General features: G+C 46.0%; 2 protein-coding genes across 4 annotated transcripts; one reads left to right on the plus strand and one right to left on the minus strand.

Annotated features, from left to right (window-relative positions):
* The first annotated feature begins 523 nt into the window (after nucleotides 1-523).
* LOC146712549 (uncharacterized) lies at nucleotides 524-5,016 on the plus strand. Its single transcript, XM_085452192.1, has 6 exons — nucleotides 524-618; nucleotides 1,227-1,268; nucleotides 1,343-1,594; nucleotides 2,713-2,952; nucleotides 3,260-3,496; nucleotides 4,283-5,016. Exons 1-6 carry the CDS (start codon nucleotides 588-590, stop codon nucleotides 4,396-4,398), a joined length of 918 nt encoding a protein of 305 aa, XP_085308318.1. The 5' UTR covers nucleotides 524-587; the 3' UTR covers nucleotides 4,399-5,016.
* A 5,040-nt stretch (nucleotides 5,017-10,056) lies between these two features.
* LOC146712550 (uncharacterized) lies at nucleotides 10,057-15,486 on the minus strand. 3 transcript variants are annotated; one of them, XM_085452164.1, is made up of 6 exons: nucleotides 15,345-15,486; nucleotides 13,049-13,392; nucleotides 12,824-12,961; nucleotides 12,392-12,715; nucleotides 10,984-11,310; nucleotides 10,057-10,645 (listed from the first exon to the last, which is right to left on the minus strand). In XM_085452164.1, exons 1-6 carry the CDS (start codon nucleotides 15,416-15,418, stop codon nucleotides 10,566-10,568), a joined length of 1,287 nt encoding a protein of 428 aa, XP_085308290.1. In that variant the 5' UTR covers nucleotides 15,419-15,486; the 3' UTR covers nucleotides 10,057-10,565. The 3 variants fall into 3 exon arrangements, with proteins under 3 accessions (XP_085308290.1, XP_085308291.1, XP_085308292.1); XM_085452165.1 differs by lacking the exon at nucleotides 15,345-15,486 and adding an exon at nucleotides 14,844-15,287; XM_085452166.1 differs by lacking the exon at nucleotides 15,345-15,486 and adding an exon at nucleotides 14,172-14,835.
* Between the last annotated feature and the right edge of the window lie 347 nt (nucleotides 15,487-15,833).

Genomic DNA, 15,833 nt, shown 5'->3' on the forward strand with positions numbered 1-15,833 from the left:
CGACCACCTGCATTAGAACATCACTCCGGCGCATTTCACATATCTCCTGTCCAACACGAGCCACTGAGAGTTAAAAACACTCGTGTCTGGACACGAGACCCACTTTAGAGGTCCAGTAGAAGAGCTGGAGGTCAGATTCAAACCAGTCACTGCTGGTCAGACGTGGTCTGCAGCTCTGTGTGTGCATCCAAACAGAAGCCTCTGAACTCACAGGCAGGTGATGTGAGCGGGTGAGGAGCTTCTGTGCTGCAGGAACTCATTAGCTCAGAGGTGGCGACGCTGCCGTCATGTGACTGTGGTGCAGTTTGTTTATAGACTAACAATCTCAGCAGTTGTGTTTTCTTCAGACTGACTGAAGGACCTCTGATAGACTCACACAGCTCGCGAAGGATTTCTAAACTGCAGCGTTTGCAGGTCAGTTTTAAGAAGGCCGTGCTTGAACGTGATTGGCTGAGAGCTCAGACCTTTGCTCCTGTTTCCCCTCCTTATACTGAGGCTTCCGTCTTTAATGTGGTAACAGGCGGCTGTGAAAGAGCTGAAGTGAAAGTCTGCAGCTCACACTGACCCTCGATGCTCATCCAGACACCATGAAGACTGCACCTGTGGCTCTGCTCCCCGGTGAGTCACACACAGCAATCCTACACCCACTCACCCACCCACTCACCCACTCAGTGAGTCCAGCTCCAGGTAAAGGACGGACACTGGATGAATCCTGAGAGTTTACTCCGTGTTGTCGGGGGAGAAAACAGGAAGTCTGCTCCTTTCTGTTCTGTGTAAATCCAGAAAATAATCCAATCAGAAATGTTTAATGCTCAGCAGGGTCTGTAGTTTAGAGTCAGGGTCTCTGTAAAAGATGTGCTTGTTTTTTAAATGTTTATTCTTAATATAGACACAAACAACAAAGGACACAATAAATATTACAAATGAGGAAAGAAAACCAGCAACTGGGAGTCTGGAAGGTTTTTGAAACCTTTAAAGTTTTTATATTTTGTCCCGTATGAGGAAACTTACACAATGATCTAAAAGCTGAAAGCAATTAGGCTGTGATGATTCAGCAGTACTTCAGGTGCTTTATAGTGAGGAATGTGGAACCAAGAAAATATCGGTCTTTTGTCCCGGATGGTCCAGTCTTCTTCCTGATCTGTGGACGTCTGCCACAGTCTGTTAGTGTGCACCTCTGAGGACGTGAGAAAAAGCTCAGGTCTGTGGATTTCCTCCTGTTGCAGGTGTGTGTGTGCTGCTGCTGTCTGCACCGACTGTTTCTGCAGGTGAGTAGATGAAGTGAAAACGATCAGTGAGACTCCAACAAGAACACAAATACACTTACACATGTGTCCTCCAGTGTCTCTGTCTGTCAGTCCAAACCTTCAGCAGGTCTTCAGCGGATCCTCTCCAGTGTCTCTGAGCTGTGATGATGGATGGACGGTGAGGAGGACCAGAGGAAACCAGACTGATGAGTGTGGAGCAGCAGCAGACTTCACTAGACTTGATGAGTCCTTGTGTGTTCAGGACTTTAAAACAACCTTCACAGCGATTTACTGGTGTGAAACCACTTCTGGGCAGAAGAGTGATGACGTCACCATCAGTGTTTCAGGTAAAGTAAGTTGTTTCTTTTCTTCTTTTTTTCCACAGTTGCTCTGAACATTTAAGGGCATTACAGCATCAGGACCACCTGTGACAGGTGAAGTACAACCATATATTTATTTTTATATATATGCAGGTGCAAGTGCATTTAGCACAAAGCACCTTGAATGTGTGAATAACAGCTTGATCCATAGATCAACAATGTGGAGATGAGCCGTAAGAATCCAGTTTATACTTCAAATGACACGTTGTCTGAATTTTACTTTCATATTGTTTTAATATATGTTTCAATTAATGTCTCAGATTTTTGTTCATATTGTTTTGGATTTTTTAGGCTAGAAAACATTGATATACTTAAAATACTTGTAATTAGGAGACACTTAAGTACTTAGAACTCACTGCTACACTAAACTAGATGGTGTTAAATCTGCTGCACTGTGGTACAGAACAGCCATCGACCTGCGGGGCTGAAAGTTCCTGCAGTTCCCGTAATGTCCACTAGAGGCTCCAGCAGGGCGTTAGCCCTCACAGGCTCTCATGTTAAAATATCTAATAAATAAATAAGTGAATCTAATTTTGCCCTTTATAACAATAAAAGGGCAAAATACTGGGAGAGAATGTTTTTGTTACTCGCCTGTTTAAACCGTATTAAAGTTTCATCGGTGGGGGCGTGGCCTCTTTCAGTGACGGGGCTTTGACAGGCAGCTATGGTTACTAGCAAAGTTACCTCTGGACCGTGTTTATGCTATGCTTTTGGACCAATAGGATGGCTGCTGGTTAGTTAATTGTAATAACAGAATACCTCAGAAGTTTGTGCTGCACTTCAGTGAAATGCCAGTTTTAATTTGGACGATATGTAGCACTGATTAGCAAACATCAGTATGGTCTATGGAAGCAGCTTGACAGCTACACTAGCTATCTGTTCTTCTCCATCATAGCAAGAAGAAAATGCCTCTGAGTGATCATTATAAAAGCAGAGGGTCAGACTGCAGTGGCCACACCATCATTTATAGTCTGTGATGATGAACAGTCATGAATTCAGTCCTATGGCGTCATCATTTGACCTCCTGCATGCTGTCTCCAGAAGCTTCCAGTCTACATGTGTGTACTTTTGTCTCTCTTACCCAGAAAAAGGAGTGATCCTGGAGATCCCGGCACTTCCTGTGACAAAAGGAAGTAATCTCACTCTGCGTTGCAGGCTCAGCACTGGTGAAACAGTGGCAGCTTACTTCTTCTACAGTGGACGTCTTCTTGGACCTAGAAATAAAGAGCACACCATCTCCAACGTGCAGCAGTCTAATGAGGGTTTCTACTGGTGTGCTACTGATCTGAGTGGATCATCTGCTCATAGCTACCTGAGGGTCAGAGGTCAGAACACTGACATCATTTGCTGTCATCATAAATTGGGCCTCTTTTGTGTTTTTCTAATGTCCTTGACCTCGATGGAGAGCACGTGGAGCAAAGACAGAGAATTCATCACTCTGAGATTTGACTGTGGTTATAATCACGATCAATAATGATGCAATAACTAGCACGCTCCTCTTCAGCATCTATTACTAATAGATGGAGATGAAAGCCTGTGTTTGTGGTGTAGCCTCGCTGCACCGCTCCCATTGAGCCTTTCTATCGAACCCTGAGTGAATGAACTGAGGACGCCTCCTTATCTCTCCTGCAGATCCCCCGACGACCTCCGTCAGATCATCTGTCCATTCTCGTGAAACCATGTCCCCCTTCCCCTCTCTTCCCCCTCCTCCTCCTCCCACCAACTGTTCCTCACCTCGTCCTCCTGCTCCTTCTTCTTGTGTGCCTGTGTTGAGACTCCTCTCCCACCTGCTGGCCTTTTGTATTTACTCCATCACCACCGGCCTGCTGCTGTCCATCTGCTTGGACCGGCTGGCCACCAGGCGCTCAGGTAGATACCTGCACACAGGTGCATCACTGCTGCTGTCCTGCTGGCAGCTCTGACTGTAAAATCACAAACGTCTGCACTGCCTTTTTAATTATTACAGTAACTGGACTGCTAAAGCCGAACCATAGCTTTAATCTGATATTTCACCGCTCTTAACCAGGGTCAGGCTCACATGCTAACCTTTATACACCCAAATAACAGCAGACAAGAACCAAAGGTAACAGCTTCTAGTGTCTGAAACTATTTTAAGAAGTTGGAACCTGATTGTGATCTATTCAACTGTGACCTGGTGCAGTAAAAGGTGTACACGCCTGATCTGTAGCTGCACAGACCTCCAGAGCTGCACGGTTTAAAGCAGAGATCTACAACTCCAGTCTTTGAGAGCTACTGTCCTGTAGCTTTAATGCAGAGAAACGGCTGAATCAAATGGTTGAATTACCTCTTCAGCTTTTCATCGAGTTGGGCAAAAGCCTGGTAACAAGCCATTCATTTGATTCAGGTGTGTCGGAACAAGGATGCATCTAAAAGCTGCAGGACGGTAGCTCTGAGGACTGGAGTTGGAGACCCCAAAGCTGGAAGACATGATGGAGACAAGACTAAAAGACTAAAACCCATTGTCCTGTATCATCGGTAATGAGTCACAGCCCTACAGTTCACCCACAGCTGCCCACTGTGGGCCTGCTGTGGGCCAACTTGGACATATGATGGTGCCCGCGGTGCAGCATGTCTCACTGAGGACTGTATGTATATGTGTGGAGACTAACATTCACCCCGATGCTTTGCCCACAGCAAACAGACTTCCCGTCTCCGTGGAGATGATCCAGTGCATTGAAGAAAACTACGAGGCGGTGGTTGACCTCACGGCTGAGTGCGCGCTCTTCGAGGATTCTGAATACTCTGAATGAGTCTGCTGCTCTGACTCCGCTGACGTTTCATCACACAGAGCAGAGGGAAGCGTCCATCGTGTGGGAAGCTCCAGCTTCTCATTTCTCAGACTGCACATGTGATACTGGTTTCTTCCCGCTCCTCAAAGTCACTTCCTGAAAGATTTGTTACTGAAACATGTCACGGACTGTGGACATGCCTTTGCTCTCCGCTCGCTCTCCTGCTGACTCTTTGAATCCCAGCTTTTGTGTATCGGCTCACAGATGAACGTCTGATGTTGGAGGTTAAACTGCTGTAACAGTGAAGCCCAGAGAGGGTTTCCCACTTTTACTAATAACATAACGTTTCAATCTGTATATGTTTAACTTTACACCTTGTAACAGTTTAATGTTGGAACTATTTTCTCTGTACTGTCTACATCCGCCAGCCATATAACAGCTGGAGGATGTTACAGCTCAGCTGATGGGGAAGCTTCCTGTGGTGTTGTCATGTCATGTTCTCGGGAGTCACACAGCCACAGGGTGGAAACTAAAACTCAAGACTAAAACCAGCTGTGAAGAAAGTATTCTCATCACATGATGTAAAATTAACTAAACTAAAACAACTGAAACAATATTGGAAAAAAATAAAATGATATATTAAAATAATCCTAGACTTTTGAGTTTTTTTTCTACAGAATTATTCAGAGGAGGCTTTAGTTTAGTTGAGCTTTGATGTAATTATGAGTCACGGTTTTGTCTTCATGCATTTTCTAAATTCCTAAATGCGCCCCAGACGAGTACCCTAATATTAGAGTTAGCCTGCTTTTATTAGTGGACACATATCAGCTGAATAACACAATCTGTTATTTAACACTTTTTTAACTTCGTCATGGTTTTTAACTCCTATTATGCGTGAAACTGCCCACAGGCCGGAGGGTGAACTGTAACCTAACCGACTCAGAGACAAGCGCAAACAAGTATAACTCTTCAAAGCTCAGTTACGATACAGTTATGATGTTGTTATTCTCTTTGAGCATCATTTTGATCTTCTTACATTCTCACACTTTATCATGTTTCCAGCCCGAGTCTCTTACACTCCTGCAGTTCACTCTGTTCACTGTTACTACGGTGAAAACCCAGCAGAGCTTCAGTCTGACACTAATTTTAAACCATCGCCGCCCACAATGACCCAGAAACTTTAGTTTTCTATGTAATTTTATAAAATGCTCCATTTAAAGGAAACATTTACTGGATTGACAAACATTCAGTTTAACACATTTGAACACATTTTCATTAATTATTTAAACAAATAATTAAAAAAACCTACATTTTAGTTGCATTTTTTTCTAAATGTTTGCTTCACGCTTTTTAGACGCACCTGACTCGGAGAGCTCACAGATAAACCACGTGCAGCACTTTATAATAAAGTTACACCATTAAACATTAGTGAGTATTCGCTTCCTTGCTGAGTCACTCATAAATACAGACATGTTACTGTTAGAGTTGCTGATATCAGCTGTTACTGCTGCTGATAATCATGATCACAGTCATAACAACACATCTGTGTTTATAAAGGTAAACTAAGGAGCAGCAATGGTATATAGAAGATTGATAAGACATGCACTGAGCTGTATTTATACACATTTATAAAACACAGAGTACTACTTATAAACTTTGTAAACAAACTGTGGTTTTTAACACTTGGTTTGTGTTTTTGTGTCTCGTCTGACCAGAATCCTGAACCGAGATCAGTAAATAAAGCTTGTTTCCTCTTATCCACTTCTCTGGGCAGTGTCTCAGTTTCACTATCGGTCATTGTCACATCTTCTTTGCTTCAGCATTAATGGTCATGTCTGATAACCTGCAGTACAAACATGAGCTGCAACTGTGAATGTGCAGAAAGAGGAGAGCGTGTTTTCAGTGTGAGCGGTGAGTGAGGTGTACTCACAGCTCTAAATAAATGTGCACTGAGACCGGGAATAAATGCACAATAAAGAAAAGTTAACCTATGTAAAACAGCTGCGCACGAGTCAGCCCTACATCATTAATTAGCTTAATGAGTCTCCTTTGTGGGTACACAATAAATTCAGGTATAAGGACCAGTTTAAACTACAGCATGGATCTGTATGTAATTACAACCACACACACATCACAGTTATAAAACTACAACAGCCTATCCCACCTTTCCATGACCTTGATGATCTCATCGAGGTCATGGAAAGCTGGTTTGGAGGATTACTGTCATGGCTACTGAACGGACCCACGCGCAGACAGTTCTTTCAAGGAAACAAAAAGGGGATTTATTTACAACAGGGATCACCTTAGTGCAAAATATATGTACAGTGAGTTGGGAGGGGGTCCAGGGCTCCAGGGAGAGAAGGGGGGGGGGGGGGGGGAATCCACACACACGCTTCCTCTTCCACTCAGTCACCGCCACCGCTCCTCCGCACACACGCACTCCTCTTCAGCCGCACTCGCTCCAACACTCCACACACTGCCCCACTTGGACAGGTCCGGTGATTCGGTCCAGAATCTACAGACAGAAGGTCAAAGGTTAGTTCCACAACATAAAACACGTGTAAGCGGTTCTTCTTTGAATATGCCGCGAGCACGAACTCAGGTGGTTCGACGTTCCAGCGGTGAGCTGCTCTGTGCCACTGCCTTAAATAGCAGCTGGGGAAATCAGCCAGATCAGCCGCAGGTGGACACCATCCACAGGGGTGCGTGGGCCAAGAGTGAGAGCCCGTAATGAGCTCCACCCAGGCAGAGAGGAGGAGGAGAGACAAAAAAACTAAAACTAACAACAACAAAACCTGTAGCCAGCGTGGGCCAACCAGAGAGACACGGGGACCGTGACAATTACAAAGGAACAGCTTTCATTGATGATGAATGCTCAAACTACAGTGTTCAGAGATGGACGCCACCTCAACCTGCTCTGATGTTTTTATGGAGCTCATATAAACAAGCTTTCTTCATTACACGTGTTTGAAGCTTAAAGAAGAACATTAAGGGTCAGATTCACTGCAGCACGAAGACTTCTTTACACATGGAGACCTTGGAGGTTTATTACAGAGGCTCAGAGTCAGCGACAGCCGTGAACAGGAGCCAACACATCTCAGGAGTTTGATAGACACTCCTGAGATTTATAGTTAACCTCACATGTGTTAATGTCATGAAAGAGTCACTTAAAAACCTCCAGCTGTGAATGTTTCACACCACCTTAGGGGTTCTTAGGGAGCTTCTTCTCTCTGAAGCTTCAGAGCTGCTCTGAGGAGTTTGCAGCTTTGAGCAGAGGAGACAAACCGGAGACAGTCTCAGCTCAGAGACCACGACTCTACCTGCAATCAATCATACTGATTAATCTCTGTCTCTCTTCCACAGCATGTCTTTATCCTGTCTTCCCTCTCTCGCCCCAACCGGTTGTTGTGATTTGGCGCTATATAAATAAAATTGAACTGAACGGAAGTGACCACGCTGAACCACATGACCACAGCGGTTAATACAGAAAACACCAGCTTTTAAAAGAAATGTGTGGTATCAGTCTGACATCCGCCCAGTTTCACTTTCAGTGTCAGAGTAAATGTGTGCTGTCGGACGGGGAACGAAAGCTGAGATCAGCAATCTTTAAGACCCAAAGAGCCACGTGGACCTGGTTTCCACGCAACGACAAATACAAATACTTTCTGACATCTAACATGAAGATAACACTTTGTTATTTACCTTTATGCTTTGTGTGAACAACTAGGGTGTGTTGCTTATGAAATCCATGAAGTGCTACAGAGAAAATTACATTTTATTTATGTAATTAAAGGAAAGCTGAACTAAAAACTGCTGTGAGCCACCCTTATATCGCCTTTGGGCTTTTGGAGCCTTGACCTGACTTTTAAAAAAAATATTGGGAAAAAAGCTGTATGCTGCTGAAAAAAAAAAATAGATTTTTGCAAAATTCTGCCTAAATATGTATTTACCTGGTTAATGTGTGTGGCGGGGCGTGGTCTGCAGCGCTGCAGGGGAGGTGGACGCACCTGAGCGACACCTGCAATCACGCCTCGCCGCCTTAACGTCTCTGCTGTTGTGTCGGTCTGTGAGCTTTAACACCGGCTGTGTGCGCACAGCAACCGTGTGTGAAAAGTGGTCAATAAAGAGATGCTGAAAAGCGCGTTCATGCAAACATCGTCGGGTCTGCCGTGATATGTTTACAACGGGACTTCTGCTCCTGAACCTCTGCGCACAGCGTCTGTACGAAGGCACTTCATCTTTACGCAGGACTGTAAGCTGTCGTCTGTGAGGCGTGAGCGCTGTTTGTTTTTAACATAGTTCACGGTGGAGCTGCTGACGTAATGTGGATCCGAAGATCCATAACTGGCCTACCTGGGGTTGAAAGTCTCCATAAATGCAGGCGCTTCGGCGGCTACACCGGCTTCCGCGAGTGTGACGCTTATTTTGAGCGATGAAAAGTTAATAGAATATAATTTTATTTTTATATTTCAAAATCACAATAATCTTCCAATTTAGAACTACAAGTTAAAAAGGAGCTAACATAAACATATATACACACAAACACTTCAGCTAAATACTTCTCATTTATTTTCCCAAACCACGCGGAGCCGCACTGAGGACTAAAGAGCCGCAGGTTGCCGACCAGGCTTAGACGATTTCTCAACAGATTGTGACAGAGCGCTTCTAGTTTGTGTCACTCATCGTCCCATCATGCACTGCTTCTCAATGACCTCTGTGATGTGTTTACTGACCTCTGTTTACTTCTCTCTCTCTGTGTCTAAGGATGTAGACGCCACTGTGGTCAGACTGAGGTCTGTGGTTGTCAGTGGCTCTTCTTTCATCTCAGTGGGGCCTCGATGTTGACTTCACAGATTCTCCCTCTGTGTTCTCTCTCGTCTGTAAAACCAAATATATCAGACACTCGTCTCCTGTGACTGTGGGTTCACACACAGGGCCACTTTATTAGGTACACAAGCACAGAGCGGCTGCCGTGCATCGGAACAGGTGTGCCTAATAAAGTGGCCATGAGTGTGTGCAGTGACATGTCTCTGTGACAATAAAGGATCAGACGGCTCCCCCTGCTGGAGACACTTGAGATGGAGACGTCGCGCAGAGGCATTCTCGATGGCCACTTTATTAGGTACACCGTGCCGGCACCCTGGTCCCTTGCTTGTTAATGACATGGACTCATCACAGTCCTGGAAACATCCTCAGAGGTTTGGGTCCATGCTAATGTGATGTCATCACACACAGGCTATGATGTCACTCTACCAAAGATGCTCTGCTGCACTGAGATCTGTGACTGTGGAGGCGTCTGTGTGCAGTGAACTCATCGTTATGCCTGATCTGAGCTTTGTTTTCCTGCTGGACACATCACAGGATGGTACACTGAGGTCATTATGGGATGGACACGGTCAGCAGCGCCGTGCAGGAGTTCATGCAGCGTTAGCTGTTAGCCAGCAGTCTCAGAAGGTTAGACGTTATCAGCCAGTGTGAGCTCAACATCCACACCCACAGCATATTCTGAATCCACAGGTAACCTGACACACCTGTCTTCAGACTGTCTGAACATGAACTCCACACCTTGGTTGTAACGACTGGTTATCTGAGCCACTGCTTCCTCCACACTTTGAGGTGTTGTGAGGAGTGAACCAAAGTGATTAACTGTGTAAAGAATAACAAATGTCCATACATCAGACAGAGACAGATGATGGACTTTATTTCTTTTCTCTTCAGCAGCATTTTACAGAAACATTTTGTTCTTTTTCGTCGTACACTTCGTTAGCTACATGTATGTTAAAGTGTTAGTTGTCTTATATTTTGTGCAGTTTCACAGACACAGCCAACACTAAAGCCTCACACATGTAGGAGCTCTGAGACCGTGCAGACATGAGGTCCAAACATCAACTAAACAGCACCCAGGTCACAGCTGAGACCTGAACAGCAAGGCATTATGGGTAAGTAAAATATAAATGTGTAAGTAAAAAATGAGTGTTGTTTGTGCTAATGTGGTAAAATCAAACAGCTGCTGCTGCATGAGTGCGCCGAGCTACAGCCACTGCAGGGTTCAGCTGTGTGAACAGAAAACATCCTCACAGAACGTGGAGGAACTCAGCATCATCCCCTCTTCATCCCCTTCAGCCCATTACTGGTGTTTTCCCTCTGACTCACAGACCAGTCAGATCCATGATCAGAGCCCAGTCAGATCAAGCTGATTGCTGGTCCATCAGAGGAGCCATTTCAAAAGCCTTGTTGTCCTCGGCTGGATCCTGGACCTGATCTGTCCCTGCAGAGGAAACACAAGAAGTCACAAACAAACACTCAGAGCTAAACTAACACTTTGATGTTTTAATTGCTACATGCTGACCTTTGACCCTGAAGCATTGCAGACTAAAACGGTGTACTGAAATCTTTGGCTTCTATAAGCTGTGTGTGCCTGACTTAGTGAAACTATGTAGCATCATTGTGACGTCGTAGGGCATAAAAACAAAAGGTGTGTTGCACAGCTCTCTCTATGTCCTTTCTTATGACTTGAAATGCTTTTTTAAAGTTAACTGCAAACAGACAGAACTGATGTAAAGATAGGACAGTACGTTAGACACATTCACACCGATTACAACTCACCTTTAACTGTGAGCCACACCCTCTTGTATCTCCAGGCCTCCTTGCTGTTGACCTCACAGGCGTATCTCCCAGCATCCTTCACTGTGGGCTGTCTCAGGGTCAGACCGAGGTCTCCGGTGGTCAGCAGGTCAGGGTTCATCTCAGTGCGACCTCTGTAATGGTCATCCTGTTTGTCGGGCCGGTCAGAGCCGTTCTCATACACACAGACCTTCATGTATTCGGGTTCATGGCGTTTCCACTCCACATCGCTGTCCCCGGGCAGGTTTTCTGTGGTTTTGAAGGGCAGCAGGACAGACTCCGCCCCCTCCACCACCTCCACCTGGCACTCTGAGAGGAGAACAACACAACATGAGCTGTACGAAGACACGGCATTTATGTTTGTCAATTAATTTTAATTTATGCAGCATTTGAAACACGTGTTCATCACGAAGCCACAGAAGCATCACATCAGCAGCAACATCACTAAGTCACCAGCTTCATCTCGATGCTGGTCCCAGTCAGTCATTTGAAGACGAGGGCCTGAAGATGTCTGATCAGTGAAAGGCAGTTACACTGTTACTAAGAAGCCATGTTTGCAGTTCATCTACACACTCATTGAAGAGGTCTGTCCAACACCAGGTTTGCTACAAGCTTTATCGTTCTTCTTCACACAAACGCACTGAACTGTTCTATAAACAGGGTTGATTTTATAACTTCATAAAGATTTGGACATCAGCAGAAACGCAGCACCAACATGCTGAAAAAGCCCTGTTGTACATACATGGGAGTGTGATTACGTCTTTCACTCTAAACAATGAAGAATCCTGACGAATAGAAATGATATTGTTATCCAGTTGTTTTTAAATCTATCTGATTAGAGTCCTGGTGCCTCACTTGGCCTTTATATAACTCACCGTCATTATTTATGTACTGATTTGTTTCTAATTGCTTTCACAGTGAACACTACACATGTTTAAGATTCAGAGTAGAGTGCAGTCCTGCTTTGTACCACATGAAGGCAGGAGCGTCCAGTACCAGCTGTTCCTGCTTTCCTCTCATATCAGTAGCAGACTCTGGTTTCCATCGCTGATAGAACTCATCAGACAAATGACAGAAAGCAGCATCGTGTTCCTCAAAGACTCACTGCTGTTCCTCTGAGAACACGACAACGCTCCCCTGAACTCACATCTGTTCAGCAGCTGTTCAAGCCTGCACCGTAACATCCCATCAAAGTCCACTGCTGCTCATATTTCTAACAGAGAGCAAACAGGAAGACCTAATGAAGTCTGACAGGAACTACAAAGATGGCCTCTGTGTTTGTCAGTATAACAGAGCTGCTGCACAGCAGGTGTGTGACAGACAAAGACACGCACTGTGACAAAATAGCTGTCAATAACAATATCCAAGCCTCTGTATCTGCAGCACTGACCTTTGATTTTCAGCTCCACCTGTTTCTCCATCAGTTCTTTCCCCTCCCTGCTGTAGACGGTGCAGGTGTAGGTGTCCCTGTCGGTGTTTGTGGGGTGTTTCAGGGTCACGCTGAGGTCTCCGGTCCTCAGCGGCTCTTTCTTCATCTCTGTTCGGTTTCTGTAGCGTCTGTGCTGTTTTTCAGGCTGCTCAGAGTCTTTCTGACATACGTGGACCTTCCTCTCATTCCTGTCCTTCCACACCACTTTAGCACCATCGGGCTGAACGGTGCTTCTGCAGGTCAGCACGACCGACTCATCACCTGGTTCTGCTGTGACCTGAACGACTGAGAAGAGAACGAAGCAGCACATGAGCTCCATGCTCATGTGGTAAATGCTGTATGTCATCATAAACACTGACTGATGTCCGTGGAGCGGTCTGATAACACACATACCTTCTTTGTTCTTTAACCTTTTATATCTAAAGTACATGAAGACCCCAAAGCCGACAGCCAGGAGAACCACAGGAACCAGGACACCCGAGACAACTTTGGGCCAGACTGGAGGAGGAGTGGGACCAGGAGGAGGACGTTCTGTCCACACAAACACAAACAACCTGAAGATCACCCAGCAGATTCTCAGAGTATGACTGACCTCTGACCTTTATCGACAGCACTGACCTGCCACCCTCAGTTGCAAATGGGTCTTGCTCTGATCTTGTCCATATCTTCGGGTGGTGCAGGTGTAGGTGCCGGTGTCATTGACTACGGGCTTCCTCAGAGTGAGGCTGAGGTCTCCGGTCTGCAGAGCGTCGGCTCTCATCGACGTTCGGTTGAAGTAAATAACGTTCTGTTTCGTGAGATCGTCCCCGCTCTGCAGACGCAGATGGACTGTCGGGCTGCTGAGGTCCTTGCGGCCCCAAACCACTGCTGTGGCGTCCCGGTAAACGTCCTCTGGTACCTGACAGGGCAGCATGACAGACTCCGCCCCCTCATACACCTCCAGCCCGAGGCATGCTTGAAAACTGAGAGGAGAAACAGGAAACAGGTGAGAGCGGTGATGCTTTTAAGGCCTGTGAGACAGAGAATGACTTCAAACACTTTACTAATGTAAAGATGAGCACCAGTGAGCGATCGAGCTCAGCAGGCAAAACCAAAAGAACCAGAGCAGGAAAAACTGGGAATAACAGTGATCCACCAACCGTCACCCACACTCTGGTTTTAAGCTGGAAAACAGTTATTTCTTCTTTTATTGCACAAGGTCTTAAATACTGTTTATCTCTAATATCAATGACTTCATGTTCACCATGTTCACCAAAGCTGTTTCTAGTCAAGGGTTCGTCTGGCCGGCTGAATAACTACAGCCAAATAAAAAAACAACCCAGGAACTTACAAAGACCGAGCCTTCATGCTGCTGCTTCTCTGCCTTAAAAAGCACCAGGCGGAGAGAAACCCTGACAGATGTTTGAAACTGACCCACAGACATGGGACTTCAAACAACTCAAGCCAGCTGAAAAAAGTGTAGGAGCTTTGTCTTAGTGCCTTTTTACTCATCAGCCATAAAAGACTGACGGTCCAGTCGTAGGATTCCAAACTGATACCATGGTGCAGCTTCATCTTGGATCAGTTTGAATATCAGGGACCATCACTGACCATCCCAAGGTCAGAGGTCACCTTAGGATTTTCCCATTTGTACGATAGATGCATCTACTGGGAAGCTGAGGGGTGCCAGTACTTTACATACAGCAGATTTTAAATGGTAACACGTGTAACAGCAGACTGCAGTATTAACCACACATTATACCTTTACGACAGCCCAGTGCAGCAGAGGGGCTTTAATAGGCTGCTGGGTCCCGTTCCCTCTCCTGGGAAGAACTGGCTGTCCTGAGCCGGCTGTGAGCACACCAGGACTCTGGACTCAAAACTAACAAACTGAGGAATTTAGGAAGCGAATACAAAGTAAGAAGTACTGTGGCTAGGATCAGAGAGCACACAGCACACAGGGAAGACACCACAACAAGGTAACGTAACATACTGGACCAGGGACTTTCAAAATAAAACAGGAAACACAGCTCAGAGACAGAGACTTCAGGCATATAAACCTGACACTGGACAAGGCGAACAACCACAGAGACGAAGCGCAGAGCGAGAGGGGACACATGGGGACAGAGTGGACGGACCTCCACAGGAGACGCTGAGGACAAAGAGACAGGAAACATCGAGACACTGGAATGACCTAAACAGCACAAAGGTGGAGCTCCAGTCATCATGAATCCAGGACAAACCTCACAACACAAAGACACAAAGTCACAACAAAGTGTACTTTAAATAGTCTGACGCTGATAACAACCTCAGAGCTGGTATCATCACGAGCAGGGACGTGTTTCTTAGGTTTCACAGCAGAAACATCTGTTATCACCTGACGTCACGCCCTGCTTTACCCACACATGCCACAAACACGAACAACCTGTCTCACCGGGACTTGTAAGCGTCATCACAGCCTCACGTCACTAATGAAGCCACAGCAACCGTTTGTAAAACCTTTATTAGAAACAGCCAAACCGCACAAGCTGCTAGCATTGCTAACGCCATGCTACATTCATCCATCAATGAAGCCTCCCCACATGAAGGGCTCCTCCTCCGTCAGGGATGTCTCGTGGGCTCAGAGACGTGTCTGTGTTTCGTGTTTTCGCGTGTGTCACGGGGAGCTGACTGTATCCGCGGCGTGAAGGCCGCACAGGGAGCTACGGACGGCACAAATCACTGCACCGCGGTCTGTAACCCGTCTGTACCCACTGTGTGTGTGTCAGGAGGCTCCTGCACAGACAGACACGACAGGCCAGTCTGTGGGCGGCTGTGTGTGCTGCCGTGGGCCGGTTAGCTAGGGCGTTTTCCTGTCGGCTTTCTCACCTTTGAACTTTTTAGTTACGCCGGTCTTCGCGCGTGCGCACAAAGAGGATAAGAGTGGGTTTCTTACCGTGGGGCTTCTTTATCCTCCATGAAGACTCCCGCAAACACAGAAAAGCACAGCGAAACACCGACAGCTCTCATAGCGGTGCTTCGTCACGCCACGCCCACTGTGACGTGTTTACTTTCGGTTTCAGGGGAGTTCTCGGGGGATCACGCGTGTGGTGGAATGTGCCTGGGGCAGGAGTTACAGGTATGCGGGGTGGAGGAAAGGTGGGGCTGATTTAGACTGTAGAGGACTTCTGTGGTGGATTCGTTTCCATAAAGTGGAAACAAAATAAAAGATAGAATCACACTGAAGCAGCTCACACGTAGCAAAACACACCTCAAAGATCACGAGTGGTAATATTGTGTCAGATATGAGGGAGTAGAAGCAGGAAGTACCAGAGCATGGTAACATTACATGTAATCCCTCAGAGCCAGTGGACTGAGTTATCCTGTGCGTGGGTTAGTGACTAAAATCCCTCAAACAATGGAGCTTCAGGAGAAACAAAGAAGA

Source organism: Copadichromis virginalis, linkage group LG3 (genome assembly GCF_057382275.1).
Source record: "Copadichromis virginalis isolate Kocher_CV1m ecotype Utaka linkage group LG3, C_Virginalis_male_GT1.1, whole genome shotgun sequence".
Lineage (NCBI taxonomy): Eukaryota > Metazoa > Chordata > Actinopteri > Cichliformes > Cichlidae > Copadichromis > Copadichromis virginalis.